Source organism: Anabas testudineus, chromosome 17 (assembly GCF_900324465.2).
Source record: "Anabas testudineus chromosome 17, fAnaTes1.2, whole genome shotgun sequence".
Lineage (NCBI taxonomy): Eukaryota > Metazoa > Chordata > Actinopteri > Anabantiformes > Anabantidae > Anabas > Anabas testudineus.
In genome coordinates, this window is record NC_046626.1 from 18,010,370 (window position 1) to 18,028,432 (window position 18,063).

Below are 18,063 nucleotides of genomic sequence, written 5' to 3' on the forward strand. Positions count from 1 at the left end.
CTAACTAAAAATAGCCATAAGGTGTTTTTGTATTTGTTTAAATTGCAGTAATGAGATTTTTCAAAATTGGACATAAAGTTTGGTTAATTTAAAAGAGCAACTGCTCACAGAGCGCACTGGATTAGTGTGAAGGCCACATAACAGAGTAGGCTGGAGAACTCTGTTGTGCCACATCCTCTCTCTACATGTTACTGTCAGTCTATCTAATAAAAAATGAAATGTCATTAAAAAATAATCTAAAAAAAGTAGCTGCTCATTGAAATTGTATTTATTTTTAATTATATCATCTGGTTTGAGTTTGTTAATTGCAGCAATCTGCTGTTTAAAACTACTTTATAACGTTTTATAAACCAAAACATCAACCATCCGAGTAATTAACAGATTATTTTTTAATAAACAAAATAAATCATAATGCGATTATTACAGTCCTATTTGTGAGAATAAGATCTTTTACATTCTTTCACATTAAGTGAAGTAAAAGTACTCCTTATGAAAAAGCGGAACACACAAACAGAAACAAAAGATAATTTTAACTTCCTTTTTTTTCTCAAGGTGACTAAGGCAAGTTGCGAAACACATCAAAGATTCACTGGTATAGTCTTTATTAGTATATTAATTTAGTTGTTTTAACATTTTATGCATATATTAGCAATAGAAGTAGTATTTTTACAAAAAAAGGGAGAAATGTATATATATGGAAACTCCAAGGGGGCACCTTACGTCTTACACTTAATGTAAAGTATAAAGCTTCATAGATTCAACATGTTTTTGTGCACATCATCGTCTCTGCTTCTATTGTCAGACAACGGGGTGCTTCTTATCCATTTTAATGGTCTCGTAGGTGTCAGAACTGTGAGCGGTCAGACCCTGCAGTACACATAAAAACACAAGAATACCTGTTCAAAAAGTAAAAAAACTAAACAAAAACATCTACAAAATCAATGCTGTGAGCACTTCCTGTCCGCTGCTAATGTGATCTCTTTCTTTTTCTCACAGCCACAAATTTAAAAAAAGCCCTTTACCATTGACTGTGCGCTTAGCTGTCACTTTTCCATCATGTGCCATTTTTAATGTCTTTTTAAGCATAAGAATGAGAAGTCTCACCGCATAGATGCCACCCTCTGCAGGCTGCTTCTGTGGGATGGAAACAATTTAAAGAAATGAATAAGTCTGCTTGTGCAACACACATTTCGTTAGTATGCGAGTTCTTGGAACATGAGGCACTTGGTTGCAGAATATAACACGTATTCTAAGATTTTAGGTGCAATTAGTTGTTTGTTTTTTTGTATGCGTATAATTAGCAGGAAGAAGGATCTGACACATTTGTTATGTTTCATGAAACAGTGGTGGAAACTGTGACTGTGTACAGTGTATAAATAACAAAGCTGGTGGTCAGCTCAAGCTTACAGGAAATGATACACTGAAGTTGTCTTTAAAGCAGAACTACTACATCTGACCACAAAATAAAGCCAAAGTATTAAAGAGAAAACTTTTCTCAACCATGTTTTAATGAATCCAAACTTATATTTTTATTATAAAGGTTATTTACAAATGAATGTTTTACCTCCGATGACTTCTTGGCTGGTTGCATCTGTCAACAATAAACCAGAAAACTCATGATTCAATTATTCATAATATTCTTCATTGAAAGTTAATTAGAATCATACTTGAGATTTATACTTAAGAGGATATTACAATGTTTACTTCACCTAATAATAATAACAACAGATCACACATAAGATAAAGGCAGTTATGTATCGTAAATTACCTATATTTTAAAACATTTCCATGACTTTTGACACAAAATGTAGATTAAAGTCTTATACTGTGCATATAAATGTATTCTTCCTGGTGCCCATTTCGTTTTGGATATATTTACACAACCATAAGGAACAGTTCTGCATGTTCTAACTCTCATCGCAGTTGTGTGTGTGTGTTGTTCCTGTTTGTCTTACCCTCAGTCGGCAGTACAGGACAGTGAGAACGATGCCATAGAGGATCAGGATCCCATCCAAAATATAACATACGCTCATGTCGTCAATGGCCTCTGTACAAAGAAAACGAAAATATCAACTATCATCTACTATAAATATTTAGTCGTACAAGTACTTTAAGAAAGAGTATTTAAAGAAAACAACAAATCCTCACCGGCACTGGTGAGATTGATCATCAAAAACGTGGCGATGAGAGACACTCGCTTCATCTTACCGGTTGACAGCAGATAAGATGGAGGATCTGTTATGTTGCGCCCTTGTTGACTGTCAGCAAGATCTCTTAAAAGAAGAAAAAAAAAAGCCTCTCAAGTGAGCTGTGAACAGCAGTGAGCAGGAAGTCCGGGGCTCTCTGTCCGTTTTGAAGCTGTGAAACCACACGCCTACCACACTACCATCCTCTCTTCACAGAAGTTCCTCTAAAACTCTTGTGAAAAACACTCTGCTTCACTTTGGTTCAAATCGCTCCAATTCAGTGACGCAACGTGTTCAGCGTGGTGAATGGGAACAGAAAGCACACAACACAACTATGTCACACACCAACGAAGACCAAAATTCATATGCAGATGAAAACAGAATCAACTTTGCATCATCTTCATCACCTAAGTCACTTTTTTAGAAAATATCTCTGTCCACAGACTTCCTGAGCATCAAAATAAGTGACGACAAAGAAGACATAAGGAATAAATGGTTTAATAATGGAAAATGTCTAACACACTATACAAGCTACAGTTACTGAAAGCAAGAAAATACAAGACAAATCTACATTTGTTTTTGTTTTTTTTACAAGCGACTTGTTTTCAAAAGTAAAAACATTCAGAAAATTGCATCATCATAACTTAGGCACCTTAAAAATGATAGAAAACAAGTTATTATAAAAATGTTTTGGAGCCTGAAATAACTCTAGCATGCATTTAAAAAAACATCTGCATTTTGATCACTCCAATAAACTTTCATACAGATTAGACCTGGTATTTGGATGTTTTGAGAAATGTAAAGGGCTTCTTTAAAAACCACATTTTCACTAGAAGTAAAAGCAGTCGTGTTGTGGCTCAACGTGCTGTAGGTAGATATAACCGAGCGGCTCAGGTCTCGACATCAGGCGAGTTTCAGCTTAACAGTAAGTCCTGGGAAATAAAAAGAGGAGTCTGTATGAGCCCGACGCTGCTCCCCCACATCTGGAGAGTAAGGCTGAGTAAAGGTTGGAGGCAGCGTGTTCACTGCGCTCGTTTCAGCTTGTGGCACAAGGCGAGGCGGTGAGACGCTACTGCTGCAGAGGAGCTGCAGAGAGGAGTTACAATCACACGTCTGGTTTGGAGTGTTCATAGAAATGCATAAAAAAAAAATGAGAAGAAGTCAGCTCATAGTTTAACTACAGCTGCCCGTTTAGTACAGATTCATGATGTATATATTGTTACGTGTGGAACAGACTCATTTACACCTGGAATTAACATTCAACCTGTATCTGGACACATCATCTGGATTATTGGCCTTCGTATCAGTCCTGCCTTAATACGTGCTCTTATCCAATTTCTACAAATGTTCTTAGTTTATTTTTTCACAAACAAAGAAGTCGACTACATCACTGTCTTGTTACTAAAGCCATCACCCCACATCTTGTGGTCTCTTCATAAATAGATTGGTTTACTTGTTATACTACAAATTTAGGCTGCGTGTATTAGGGCAGAAAGCTCTAATTCCTGCCTCTGGTGTTGGGTGCAGATGGTTTCCTGCTCTACTCAAAGGCTAGCTGCATCAAAATGGCTGCAACTAAGCATTACTTACATGTAACATGTCTTGAAATGTCTTGATTTGTCCAACTAACAGTCTAAAATTCACAAATATTCAATTTACAGTGACATAAAAACAGACAAGCAGCAAATAAATACAATCGATTAGCTAAATTATGAATATTTTGGCATTTCCCATAAAAAAAAAAATCAACAAATAATTTATCAAAGTTGAATAATAAGCTAAATGTTCCACTGAGCAATTCAAGGCACAAGAGAACAGAAAGTTGGAGCAACCACGGAATAAACCTTCAAACTACTTATTTTTGCAAATTTAATCGACACAGGAGTTTTATCTTTAAGAAATTTGCATTCAAGTTGAAGTCTGATGATGTTTTATATATTTTTTTAAAGACAACAAATCCTACAAACTGTCAATCAAACCTATTGCTTGGTGCTGCAGAGCTCAAGTGATGTCCATTAACACATTAAAGGAGCCACGCTGCTGCATTTTGTGACGTTTTAAGTTCGACAATAATAAACCATGCTGTGTATTAGTCAGAACTTGAAAATAGATCTAATATAATTTCCTCCTGTGAGCAATGTTCACTAAAAGCCACAGTGTTCTGGGAACAACTGTGTTTTTAAGATTTGTATCTTAAAGTGGAATTAATGAATTTCAGAAGGTCACGGACGGGGCAGAGGGGGAGGATTAGGTTTATCAGGTTTAGTCCAGGCCTTTACTTTAATATCTGCATCCACATAAGGGCTGTATGTTAACACCAGGTGTTTATCAGACTTCCTGTTAAAGTAAAAGTAGTGTAGAACAACCAGTGTAGAACAAAACTAAAGCTGCATATTTAAACAATCATGAACATACACAGTCTGGAGCTGCAACAATTTAGGAATGTAATTCCAGATTAAAAAAGGACATTTTGGCCTTCAGGCCACAGAAAAGCCACGAGTTAAATCGATGCACATTATGCTACATTCTGTAAGTTAATTAAAAAAAGTCACTCCCTCTAATATAAAACAGTCCTCATCATGTCAAACAAATAATACACTGACAGGGAACCAAAAGGCAGTGGTACACCAGCGTTAAAGTCAGAGCTGAGCTCCCGTTGGTCTGTTTTTAAGACAGCAGACAGAGGAAGTGACAAATGTGATGTAATCCCCCCCTCTCTGGTGCTCGTGTGTTGAGTCAGCACAGGAAAATAGTCCAGTGGTTACAGCAAAGGAAGAACCAAAAAGACAAAATGTTCCCTTTAGAAAAAAAGAGATTTTTAACGTGTGCTGTAAAGACAAAGACTTAACAACTCTTACGAAGAAAACGTCAAGGCATTCGTTTATTTCTAGGTTTGGACAATCGTTGAGCTTATCACAGTTTGATCTGTGGTGATCAGAAAACGCGAGGATGTGGCAGAAATGTCACACGCCTCTCCTCGAACTGTTTCGTTGTCACAGCCGGGGGGAAATGATTGGACGAGAGGGGATCACATGTCCTCCATGTGTCCCATCACATCAGCGATCCAGCATGAAGGGAGAGGGCAGCGAGGAAAAAAAAGGAGACACTCGAGGGGAGGATGGCTTCACACCGAAGTCTCCGACTGCAGCCTCATGACAAACTTGTGGCTCTTTGGATCGATGAACTCCTCCCCGAGTCGCAGGAAGGGGAGAGGTGTAACTGTGACCACCAGGGAGAAGTCCAGGCGTCGCAGGGAGAAAACCAGACCCTGACGCAGGGCTGAGGTCACCGGCTCCTCGCTCACCAGAGTCCACTGGCGCCCCCTGCCATTCTGCTGTTGGTACTGCATGGTGGGGCCGGGGGTGAGGTAACGCTCCAGGAAAGCCTGACAGGAGAGATAAATATCATGAATTAAGTGTGTATTGGTGTATTGTGAGTGTAATTTTATTCAGCAAAAGTCTGAAATCATTTTTACAGTTATTAAAAACGCAACTTAAAGACAATCAGCCCTAAAACCCTGTGTATCTAAAGTGGAAGAAGCTACAATGAGATACAGTAAGTAAAGGATTTCGTACCTTGGGCGTCATGTTGTGTGTGATGCAGAACTGCAGGTGTGTGAGGATGCTCTCCATGCTGTGAAAGCCCTGTTGCCGGGTTGTTCTCAGGTATTTCTGCATGGCTCGGGCCATTGGGGCGAAAATAGCCTGAGCCGCCTCCCTGGGATCCATCACCTCTCGTGGGTGTTTTGGCGACGAGGCAGCCTCGTCCTCGTGAAGACGCTTGATGTGAGTGAAGGCCTCTTCCACCGCCACGACCAACCTGGAGGGTTGGTGAAAAACAAATTCACGTCATTCAGGTTTTTCTAGTTGGTTAAACAGTGTAAACAGTTTAATCTTAGCAGTTAACAATTGAGTCACACGCCACCGTGAGCCCTAACCACCAAATACCTCATCAAATTAAGGAATAATTATCTGACCTGGCCTTGCGTTTGCGGACCCTGCGGTCCATCTCAGCCTCCTCGTAGTAATATTCGTTGTGGGAATTGTCCCTTCTCCTGGCAGCAGCTGCTATCATGGCCCGGGACTGACCTGTTGAGTTATTTGTGGTGTTTTCTACAAGACAACACATGCAGAGGGGGGAATTAGTAGTATTCACATTCAAGTCAGAGCAACGGTAAAATATTCACACAAGTAAAATAAACCTTATACAATAAATAGCTGCAGTTTAACTTTACTATTAATTTTAAATATTCAACCACTAAATATGTCAGTGTGATGGCTGTGATGAGGCTGTATTTACCATCCAGGGAGTAAACCTTGAAGCCGGTCATCTTCTTGGACAGGATGGACTTGGGCAGGTTGAGCAGAGCAGGGTTGTATACGGGGAAGTCACTGTAGTAACGGTCCAACACCCAGACAGCTGCCCGCTGGATACTAAAACGCAGAGTGACAATCATCACTGCCACAGTAAGTACAGGACAAACATCAGCTGCTGACTAGACGAGGACAGACTCTGGACTACTGTACAGGGCCGAATAAAATCATCTGATGTTTAAAAAGCTCAAATGAGGCACATCTGCCCGCTCTGCAGACTGCACTCATTGTGTCTGAACCAATATTATGGTGCGTCAGCAGTTCAATCGAGTGTTGTCATCATAAACTAACTGTCATCAGGTTCACTAACCTGAGGTGACCCACGTTGTAGAACTTGCTCGCTCCGTCCGTGCTCCGAACCACCTTGAGGCAGAAGGCCGGCTGCAGGTGTCGGACCTCCAGCAGCACTAGAGCCAGGTACTGGATGAAGAGCAGAGCGTCCACCAGCGAGGCAGCATACTCCACGATCCCCCTGTAGTCCCTCTCCCTGGGCTCTAGCACCCGTACGCCGTAGAACAACCAGTACGATGCCACAAACAGGAACACCAGTACCATGAGGAGACAGCGGAAGACAAAGAAGCGAGGGAGGGTGGCGCGAGGAGGGCGGAGGAACAGAGCCCAAGAGGAGATGAGGAGGACCAAGAGCTTGAAGGCCAGAGAGACGTAGAGGCCTTCACAGGGAGTGCCGCAGGGCTCTAAAGCGTCACGCCACAGGACCTGCGGGAGGATGAGGAAGGCTAAAGGCGTAACCAGGGCGAAGAAGCTCAGACAGCCCCCCAGAGCCGGGCCGATGAAGCGCTTGCAGTCCAGAGGAATCGACTCCTCCAGATCTTTGGAGATACGCGTCAGATCATCGTTAGAGACGCTGTGTTCGGAGGTGCCAGTGACGACCGTGGTCGTCTCTCCCCAGTTATCATCCTGTGAGACAAGGAGACAGAATTCAAGATTAATGTGTGTCTATTAAATCTACAAAGACACTAGATTTATGTGGAAGCTTGTTTTGGTGTTAAGATGTTCAAATGTTTTAGGCATGTTTTAATAAAATCTGTTATAATTCCAGTAAAGTTATCAGAGGAATCAATCTCCTCGTCCCGTTTCTGTGTCCATGCCGTGTTTGTGGCACAGCATTGCCAAGCTGGAAGGTGACAAGCTGGATAAGCTTAAACACAAATGCCTCTTTACTATTTAAAGCAAGACACATCTTCACTTCATATATGAACATACGTCCCCTCAGGCTCCGAGGAGACACTTTGTTCACTTTAAATAATGCCTCTTCAATTATACTAATGTCAACACCTGCTCGTCCCCACTGACTGACAGATCCTGCAAAACACGTTTGAGAAATCAGAGGGGTGGGAAAAGAAACATCTACAGAGGAGAAGGCTTTACATTTAGGTTTGACATTTAGTCGTGCTAGAAAATGTCTCATATTTAGGCGGGGATGGCACCGATGTCACCACAACATGTAACCCTGCTAATAACAGTATCATCGTGCACTGGATAAAGGCTGTGCAACGTGTTTCAGTTTTGAAAGCAGCTGCACTTGGTTCTCAAAAGAAAGACAAATGAGGAGAAAAGTACTGAACCAATGAACCAATGAGAATTATAAAGAAACTAAACTAAACTCGAAGGACCCTTGTAACAGTGATGAACACCTCAGAGGCCTCTGGCTGATTAGAATATGTAGAAATCGTAGCGACTGACCCTTTCATCCCCGCGGGTCGACTCAGCGTCGAGCAGCGGCTCCCCGGGAGTCTGGATCGTGACCGATTTGTCTCCACGGCTGCTGCTGTCTCTGCTCTTGGAGCGGTGACGGTCCCTCCGATCTCTGACAGACACGAGAACAAAAACAAAGAGGATTAATGGACACGCAGCGGAAGTTTCTTTGCATGTGCAGCATTTTAAGTATGTGAAGCTTTTACTGCCACTCTCAACGGTTAAGGCTATCTCCTCTCTCCTCTGCTTATCTCTTTGCTTTACATTTTTTGGGTACTACCTAATCCTTGTAATGCATCCAAGCTCTTTTATCTTTGCATTTCGTGCTCAGTAAACCTTCACATGTCCTCTGTGTGCCTGCTCCTTCTGTTTCTCATTACATCAGCCTTGTCATCTGCTGTAATCTTTGCCTGCTGTCACTGGTGCAGTGTGTTGTTCAAAACTATTTAAAAGTTACTAAATATGGAAAAATAATGCATTGGACAGTCAGCATTGAATTGTAGTGTTCATTTGGAGCATGATGAAAATACTCTGATTAATATCAATGTAAATATGTGGATGTTCTATTTGTTTGCAGATTTTAATCCTTTAAACTTTCTAGCTTATGACATCAAGCCTACAAAGCGGCAACACTTGGAACTCAGTAAAAGGTTAGAGAGAGGATTACAGTGGTAGAGAATTAATCCCAGCTGGCAGGTAATGAGCTAAGTAGCTAGTACTCCCTTTGCTTTTCTTATTCCCCACTAATGGAAACACACATAAAAAGCACTGAAACAATCTGAATTCATTCACCTGTGCTTGCGTGAGCTTCGGGAATGGGACGACTTGTATGAGTAGCCCGAGTACTGCGACTCGTTGTCCATGTCTCGGGTCGGCGGTGAGCGGGCTTTACGAGGCCCGCCTCCTCCCCCCGTGCCGCGCTGCTCTCCGACTCCTCCCAGCTGGCTCTTGCGCTCGGAGATGGATTTGGTGGAGAGAGCCAGGGGCAGCTTGAGCAGGTCAACCTTGCTCCTGAGGGAATCTATCTTGGAGGCCGATGAGGAGGGAGCAGGAGAAGGGAGGCGGGAGAGAGGAGGAGAAGAGGAGGAAGAGGGGTGGGAGAGGATGATGGGTAGGAGCGTCACAGCAGGGGAGAGCTGAAGTGGCTGTGATCTGCAAGAGAGAGAGAGAGAGAGAGAGAGAGATGGTTTAGACTTGGAAATGTGGGAAAATCTGCTGTTGATCACAATAAGAGACACAGGCATCACAACAGACTGACTTTAAGTGACTCTAAACATAGTTTTACACGTTTGAAATGGCAGAAAAACAACTAAATACACTTCACAGACCTCTGACACTATTGTGAACTTCATTATGAAGAATGTAAGTTAGTCACAGGATGTCTTCTTACTAGATAACAGTGAATCCCTGTATTTTCTGGTTGTGACTCACTTGTGTTTTTCTTAAATGAGGTCTCTGTTAAAAACAGTCAGGTGCCCACATGAACAGTCAAACTGATTTTCCTTCTGTAACTATTCATACTGTTGATAGAGAGATCCCTCCAAAAGATGCTTCTTGTGTGTTAGTGACAGGAAATCTGAGTCTATATCAATTTATAAAAAGCTTCAACCTTCTAACCCAGACTTGCCACATTACATTTATGCAGTAGCTGCTAAAGCTGCAGTGTTTTAGTACCAAACCTTTCTTTTTCTTTCCTTCTGCTGCAACTCAGCAAAGAAAAACATGTTTTTGATAAAGGCTTAAATGTCTGTGCCAATGCAAAAAGAGTTGCAACTAATAATAATAATGTTGTTATTAATATATTTGTTGATGATTGCTTTTTATTAGTTTGTATTAAATGTTAAATAAATACGGAAAAATAGCCAAACACTCATCACAACTTCTAAGAACAATGTTTCAAAACACTAATTTGTGCATTATACTATATGTAAAGATTTAGTAAGATGGAACTGCGACACCCCCTCAGGAACCGAGAGTAGGTTTCAGGAAGGGATGTCAGGTAAGAATTCACTTAACTGTACAAAATTAAAGTCCCTAAAATTAAGAATTCATAACATTTTGTGTGTAAAGTGTTTCCACCCCGTCAAGAATCAAACTGTGAGAGAGCTGCTGAATACAGATCAGGAATGAAAATTGTCCAATTTAGAGAAACATCAAACACTAATATTAGCATCAGGTTTCAGGAAGGATGTCACGTCTGTTGAATTCTACAAATGCCGTCCTTTAAATTACGAGTCTGTGGTTGTTTGGTCCTGTGGGAATCAAACCTTTAACCCTGACACGCTGAGTACTGTGATCCACCGACCGACCAAAGCATGTTAACGCACTAAACGGACGCTTCAGCTGCAGCTCTGTGTTTTTATACCACGTCTTCCAGGCGTCAGCCGAGGTTAATCATCACACGACTGTACCTTCTCTCGCTGAGACGGGAGCTTTAGCCGCAGTTAGCTCGGACACAATGGCAGCCATATTGGATTACTGTGTTTTCACAAAACTTGTTTGCCCTCTCCCTCCCTCTCGCAGTGTCACATTCCCTCTCGCACTCCCCTCGTCCCCTGGGAAACGGGGCCTCTCCGCTGCCATGGCGATGAAAAAGGGTGTTCAGCTGGAGGGGGAATGGAGGCTGACAGTTGCCGTGGAAACGTGACCTCACATCGCCCTCTGCCACAAAAAAATGTGCCAAAATAAAAGTGTTGGCATGACGGATGTTGCACTGTCATATGCTGGTTAGGCGATAAAGGGAGGGTGTGGTTAGCTGGCTTTGATTGGACGTCTGTGGGGAAATGGAGAGGGGCGTTAGCTGCCATCACTGTCTTTACAGGGTCCTGGATTCATTTAGTGGCTTTTATGCTCCGTCAACGCCATTGTGTTTAAAATCCATTTCCCTTCAAGCGACACACTGTAGGACAAGACATCTGTCTGTGGTACTTCTGTCAGTTTATCCACATCTTATGTCCCTTTTATTTTCTCATGGAGTCCTCCCAAAATGCACTAACTTTTACCAGACCAGAGAAGATTCTGCAGGCCTGCAGTCATGTTTAAAACCTCCACAGCATTCTTATTTCAAACCACAAAAAGCAGCCTCTTCCTGGTGCATCATCGCAAGCTTTTAACTTGAGTAACAACAATGGAACGAGCATCTTATCTTTGCTTTTGCCACATTAAGAACGTCCAGAGGACTGTCCTGTTTCAAGCTGCAGCAGAGTGGAGTCTCGGAAATGTCACCCGACAAAAACAGGTTCTTAGAACTGCACTCCTTTGAAATCAAAAGGAAAATGTCAGCGTTCAAGATGTGACCTTCCCAGCTGCTCTGAGGTGTCTCAAGCACAGTTATTAGTCACTGCAGAGTCACATGGAGGAGCAGGTTTAAGTGGAGTTTACAGGCAAAAAAGTGGACAAGACAAACATTCCCAGACAAACCACATATTTCAGGCAGATAAAAGACGAAATCTAAACAGCGTTTTTAACTAACGGCTGTGAAAGTTTAACTGGAAGTTGCCCGCCACAGACGGAGAACTGTAGGCCAAAACAACAATCAGAACTCAGCAGTGGCCTTAATGTTCAGCCCGCCATCCTAAAAATAACAATTAAGCAATTACAGCAAAACCGTCTGTATCTCAAAGCACGGAGAGACAAGTCGTACGGAAAAACAAACTCAGATGGAGATCCAACGGATTTAGAGAGCAATTAAAGGACCAAGAATAGTGGCTGAAATCCCAGTTAGTGACCTCTAAAAAAGCAACAACACCATGTTGGTATGTGCAAATACTGCAGCAGTCTTTAAAATTACCAGGTTCCCAGTTGAATAATCTCCCAATTAGATTTCATGTACTCATACCCATGGTTGGATAAGACAGCTTCACTTCTGGGGACTGTATATAACTTTAATAAATTAAACTGGAACTCGATGAGCACTTACACAAACACGTCATCTGCTGATGTTTCCAATTTTACTCAACGAGGAAGTCAATATCGTGTTTCATACGATGGACCACAGAGTCAAAGGAACAGACGGAGACAAGAACGCACAGATCTGCAGCGGCTGCATCTAAATCTGTTTTCCTACATTTCCCATAATGACTTTTGGCAGCTGACACATGAGTAACGTTAGTATATTAATACTAATATTAATATTTACCACCAATAAAAAGTCATATAGTGACGATTCATATTAATTATCATCACACTGGTTCAAATGATTACATTATAATACAATAATAATACTCAATAATACAACAAAAACTACTTTAATTAGTTTAAGACAGGATATTACTCAGACAAAACACAACGTATCTTAGCGCCCGGCACTGCTTTTTGGGCTTCAGAGGCTACCGGGATGAAGAAATCTGCCTTCCTTCATGTTCAGTTGTGAATTTCTCTGTGTGATCGCTGCACTTACGGTTAAGCTTGACACTGTTTTCATTCTAAAGGACTGACATCAACTTTGAGCACTGACCTTTGAGATGGAGTAATACTTTGTTTGCTATCATGTTAACATGACATCACGACAGCTATGTTTGCCCTCATTTCCACAAAATGACAAAACATATACTACAGAGAAAACTAAATGGACTGGGTTTTCTTTTAAAAAGCTTTCATAGAAAAACGATTTGATTTGCAGTTCTTACCTACATCAGCTGGGCGAACTGACCGAAAATAATGCCACATTTAATGATAAATATAAACTTATTGTGATGATCAGTTTATGATTTTTCCATTAATAGCATTGGCCTGAGATCAATAAGTCATATTACTGTGCTGAAGTGCGACAATATTTATTATGAGGGATTAATATTTATCACAACATGAGAAAATGTAGGTTTTAAGAGTCTCATAGTGTCGGCAGGTTAACAGATTGTTCTCTAATAATGTAGATGAACCTGTAAACATGGAGGCAGATGTTTTCAACCTGTGCACTGAGGAGGTATCTCTGACCCTTATCCTCTAAAATAAGCCTGAGCTGTCTCTGTCAGCCTGTTCAGTGAGATTATGAACACTCGATCTACAAAGGTGTGGTCCAGCGGTAGGATGGATTAGGTTTCCTATTCACCACAGTGTCTTATGGCCTACTTAACGAACCACAGCAGGACTCATCTCATCAACAGTGCCATCGGTCCGCAGCATTAATGCTAAATCACCACTCAGGAGAGACACGACCTTTACTGTAAAACCTATAACCTGGCACTAGTTGCAGTTTCTGATCCACTTCTTTAACACCTCGGGTTTATTTCCTTTCATCCTTCTCTCCTATTGTTCCCGAGCAGCTATTGTTAGACACACAGTAGTGCAATTCTTCAGGTTATTTCCGGATTTCTTTTGCTGTTTTTTTTTTTCTTACACAAATGTCTGTAAAGAAAAATGACCCTTGCTCACTTTACTCAGGTTTGAACTCAACAGAGCAGTCCAGTAATCTGTGTGTGTGTGTGTGTGGTCTGGGATTAAACAGTTATAATGCCGGGCTTCATGCCTACTGGGGCCACGGTTGGATGGTTTTATGTCTTGAGGCAAAAAGGAGCGTAAAACAATTTCCCATCATTAACTGATATTATGATAGGTGTTTTATACTAGGTACTTCATACACCTCCAGATTTCAGAGTATTTATGGACATAATGGAGGTAAATAATTAAGTAGATGTATTCAGGTACTGTATTTAAATACAATTTTAATCATCAGCAGCATTAAAAGTTGAATCTGTTTAAAGTATGAAACTTTTCAACTCATGACACGTTGCTTCTTACATCTTCTTCTGATTTATTTGTTGCTCTCTTCATACCTTTAGAAATAGGTTTAAATAAAAGTGTGTACTTCCACCATCTTTAAGTATTTTTTAATAATCTAATTTATAATGTATTTCTTCAGTATTTTCCTCTGCTAATTTAATCTTTCTGTATACTTTACGGTGCCAGATCTGAGCTGGCCCCAGCAGGCTGGTGGTTCAATTTATTTACATACATACAGTACAAATTGAAAACAATTTCTCTTGTTTGTCTTATTAAAGTCCCACTAATCTACTGAGGACATAGTCTCAGAGTCCTTGGTAGCTACATCCCTGCTCATATACAGTTAACTGTAAACAACCCCTGAGCAGAAATTAAAGTGTTTACAGTATAATCAGAAATTGTGATTATGGCTCGGGATCAAACGCTGGAGAAAGTTGCCATGAAGAAGTTGGACTGAGTCTTAGTACTGTTTATTCATTCTTCTTTTAAATAATAATTTGTTACTCAGGAAAATTTATGTCATGGCTGCTGTATGTGAAGACACAAAGGAACTGAGCCATGTGGCTTGTTTTGTTACAGAAAAGGAATCATACCGTTTAAAAAACGAACTACATTTAGGTACAAATTTTAATATATTTCATAGGTATTTAAATTATTAATGTCTATTTTAGTTACTGCTATTACATGTCATGAACTTGCTCTATTGCTAACATCCACCCTCATTTATCTTTGTGCTGTGCATTTCTAATCTAGAATATTGAATAGGTTGTTCTTCAAAATCACTGTTGCTAATAAAAGCCAAATAATTAAGCAGGAATTTAGCTGCAAACTTTCAGCTGGAGTTATAAAATCTTTAAAACGGGCAGATGTAGGATTTTAAAGCCTTAGTTCACCCAAAGGCAAAAAGAAATCAAGCTGTCATCAAACAGTTCGAGCTGCTGGCGCTGAGACAGCAGCTGTCTGGGCCATCTCTGAAATGACCAGCTCCATTCAAAGGCCATTTGAGGCCTGATATACCAACTGTGAAAATAAGCATGCACACACCCAGGCTCCATCAGGGGAATAGGATCATCAGTGTGCCGGGGCCACACACACACTGGGCTGACCACCACCCACTGCTGCCTGCCTGCGACAACATCAGTAAAAACCAGGGGAAAAGCAGGACAACTGCTCCTGTCAGCCTCCGTCCACACATGGCCAGTAAACCAGAGCAGGTGTCTGTACAGATCTAACACGGTGTGGTTGAATCAACACTCCTATTATCTGCTCGACGCTGTGATTCAAAATCAACTCCCGTGTACGATTTATCTTCATATCCAAGTACTGCAGAGACAGGAAGTGATGAGACTGATGTGGTTCAGGGACAAGAGTCGTACTGGCTGTTCTCGAAGCCACAGGCGGCTCTCCACAACATCAGAGATCATTAGTGTTCATACATTAGGCTTTATTCATAATTTTATCTATAAATGGCAGAAAAGAAAAGGGAATTTAAACACTTTAAGATCCCAGAAAAGAAGTTGAGTTAAAAGCTTTATATTTCTTTATCATGTTAAAAACTCACAAATATGAAATTTACTACTACAAATGAGCAGGAAAAGTAAAAATATTCCCACTGGAGAAACTGGGAACTGTTTTTTTTCTACTTAGACAAGATCCCCGATCACTCTAAACATGCTCTAAACATCTTAAAGTGGCTCCAGTTACTTCCCTCAACTCAAGAACAAAACCTTTTCCTCTTTCCTTCCTTACTTCTAGTGGCACTCGAGTAATGGAGATAGTTTTACTCTGACTTTTCTTTGCCCACGTGTTGATCTTTCTGCTTTCATCCCAAGACGATGCAAGTGAATTAAATTGGATTTGTGGTGCTGTGAATATTACATTTGACTTTCCAGACACTGTATCCTGGTGAAACTAGACGAGAACCATTTTCTGCAGAACATAGAAACCGGTGAACACAGGATACACACACACCAGTCACCCTAAACAGATGTTAATTCTGTTTATGCTTTAATACACTGATGTTTGCATGAGAGCTGAAACAATTACATCTATTTTTTTGTAACACGGCCAAACTGTTTCCCTCAATCAGTTGAACTTGTTAGTTCCAGTCCAACACCGTTTTCTTCTACCAACAAACCAAGCACAGCGAAACTAACAATGCAAATTATGTTTTGATCCTGCTGTTTTGGTGAAATGAGCCTTTAATCATTGAGCAATATGAAATGAGTGAAACTGATTTAAATGGCTGATGTTTTAGTTATTGAAGAACTGATCAGCTGGTGATCATCTGCAACAGGCTGCAGGTTTGTCTGCTTTATATCAATGTTCATTTAATATACTGTGGCTTTGAGCTTGTTAATCGAGTGTTTGATAAGGTTTAATTTGAGTTTTACTTTGAGTTTAACTATTAATATTGTTGTTGAATGTACTAAGTCCGATTCATCATGATACTCCTGCAGGCCCAAACATCAACAAACCTCCCCAACCTCGTTACCAGCCTCCTCACCTGTGAAACCCCTGTAACGCGGTGGTTTTTAATCTGTATAACTTTTCAGATCACTCTCGTTTCATGATTTAAATAAAGAACTCGTCCCTGCAGCAGATGTGTGCAGGGCTCAGTGAAGCAGATGTAACCAGGCCTGATCCCCATCCAGCAACATTTTACTGCCTCTCTCCCTGAATTTAAACGTGTGACCGCGCAACAACGTAAAAGCTTTTGGACACATTTTAGCACCGAGCCGCGCGTCTGCACCGTGGATCAGGAGTCAAGCTGCATCAATAATTCAACAATATTCCACATGCACAAAGAGCTACCAGGAGGCTAACTTACTGCGAGGAACCGGGAGCGTTTTGGACCAATATGAAGAGTTAGTGCGACCTACAAAATGAAAAAGGAGGCTGTTGTGGAGAGGCAGGACAATGGGAGACTCCCAGGCCCCACTGGTCGCGTCCTGATGCCAAATTATCCAAATGTTGGTTCCCTTTCTTCCCCCTTTCCTTCCTCCAATCGTACAGTAAATGAATGGGCGCACTCGGATTCCCACCAGTCCTCCACCACGGGGAGAATTCAAAATCCTCGGCCTACAATCAACCAGGACGCGCGTACTCCTTCCCGGCGCATCAGCCTTTTTTATCCTCTAGTATCATTTAGACAAACACTGATCCTCCTCCCACGTTTATAGTCGGTCCACAGAGCTACGTGGCCTCAGTGAGAACAACAATGGGGCCGATGAGGGTCCTAAACTTCCCTGCGGTTTCACAAAAAACAGGCGACCATCGCGTCCTCTCGACTATTGTTTGGTAAAACCGGAGATCTCCGGCGCCCCGAATCCTCCCTTCCCTCTCCACAGCGCACACGCACCCACAACCAGCGGCAGCAGCAGCATTTCAAGACATTTTCCATAGAAAAAATACTACTTACTTATTCCAGATTGTCCATTCAGGTATTTTTCACTTTCCACTTTCTTTCCACTCAGCCGTAGCACCGTGCGCCCCGCCTCCGCTCCAGTTTGGCCCCTCCTCTGTTTCCCCCTGGGGGGGCAAGGCCTGTGAAACCGTGTGGTTCAGCCGCAACAGATTTAGTGCCACAGTGTGATGTTCCTGTGTTTGTGCACTCAGTGAAAAGGAGTGGACAGTTTCATGTCACAAAGTGAGTGGTTCCCCAGACGCAGTTTACGGAGCTGCTGCTTGAACAGAATCACCCAAAAACCATCATGATCAGGTTTTAAGTACAGCCTGACCTTTATGGAGCTATAAAGAAAGAGAAAGTTTATTTGTCTAGAGCAACAGCATGTAAAGACATTGTCATGTACAGCTTAGAAAAAAACACTTTCTAATAATGTAATATTTAATATTTTATTCTCACGTCATCAGGAAAATACTGGAAATAAGTCTGATCATGAGAATTTAAGATTTACATAATAAACTATGAGGATTAGACTGTAGTTTCTACTCAGAGATGACCTTACACTAGATCTCCTGAGGTTGTGTTACTTAACCAGATTTCGTGTATTGTAAATTATGATGATTGATTTATTTATCATCACTGAATTGAACCTTAACTTAAA

At 41.2% G+C, this 18,063-nt stretch overlaps 2 protein-coding genes across 2 annotated transcripts; both read right to left on the minus strand.

The window, feature by feature from the left end:
- Positions 1 to 370: 370 nt before the first annotated feature.
- fcer1gl (Fc receptor, IgE, high affinity I, gamma polypeptide like) lies at positions 371 to 2,414 on the minus strand. Its single transcript, XM_026375511.2, has 5 exons — positions 2,149 to 2,414; positions 1,956 to 2,047; positions 1,565 to 1,591; positions 1,105 to 1,134; positions 371 to 867 (listed from the first exon to the last, which is right to left on the minus strand). Exons 1-5 carry the CDS (start codon positions 2,201 to 2,203, stop codon positions 799 to 801), a joined length of 273 nt encoding a protein of 90 aa, XP_026231296.1. The 5' UTR covers positions 2,204 to 2,414; the 3' UTR covers positions 371 to 798.
- A 254-nt stretch (positions 2,415 to 2,668) lies between these two features.
- On the minus strand, positions 2,669 to 9,425 carry LOC113172299 (vang-like protein 2). Its single transcript, XM_033326497.1, has 7 exons — positions 9,068 to 9,425; positions 8,264 to 8,387; positions 6,870 to 7,477; positions 6,486 to 6,619; positions 6,163 to 6,298; positions 5,762 to 6,005; positions 2,669 to 5,571 (listed from the first exon to the last, which is right to left on the minus strand). Exons 1-7 carry the CDS (start codon positions 9,136 to 9,138, stop codon positions 5,311 to 5,313), a joined length of 1,578 nt encoding a protein of 525 aa, XP_033182388.1. The 5' UTR covers positions 9,139 to 9,425; the 3' UTR covers positions 2,669 to 5,310.
- Positions 9,426 to 18,063: the final 8,638 nt, after the last annotated feature.

Bases quoted from the DNA above. Each gene is read 5' to 3' on its own strand.
- fcer1gl (XM_026375511.2), bottom strand. From the start codon at position 2,203: ATGAAGCGAGTGTCTCTCATCGCCACGTTTTTGATGATCAATCTCACC. The intron at 1,135-1,564 runs GTAAAACATTCA...TCCATCCCACAG, and splicing joins CAGCCAAGAAGTCATCGGAG to AAGCAGCCTGCAGAGGGTGG. The intron at 868-1,104 runs GTGAGACTTCTC...TGTGTACTGCAG, and splicing joins CAGAGGGTGGCATCTATGCG to GGTCTGACCGCTCACAGTTC.
- LOC113172299 (XM_033326497.1), bottom strand. From the start codon at position 9,138: ATGGACAACGAGTCGCAGTACTCGGGCTACTCATACAAGTCGTCCCAT. The intron at 6,620-6,869 runs GTTAGTGAACCT...TCTGCGTTTTAG, and splicing joins TACAACGTGGGTCACCTCAG to TATCCAGCGGGCAGCTGTCT. The intron at 5,572-5,761 runs GTACGAAATCCT...CTCTCCTGTCAG, and splicing joins CACACAACATGACGCCCAAG to GCTTTCCTGGAGCGTTACCT.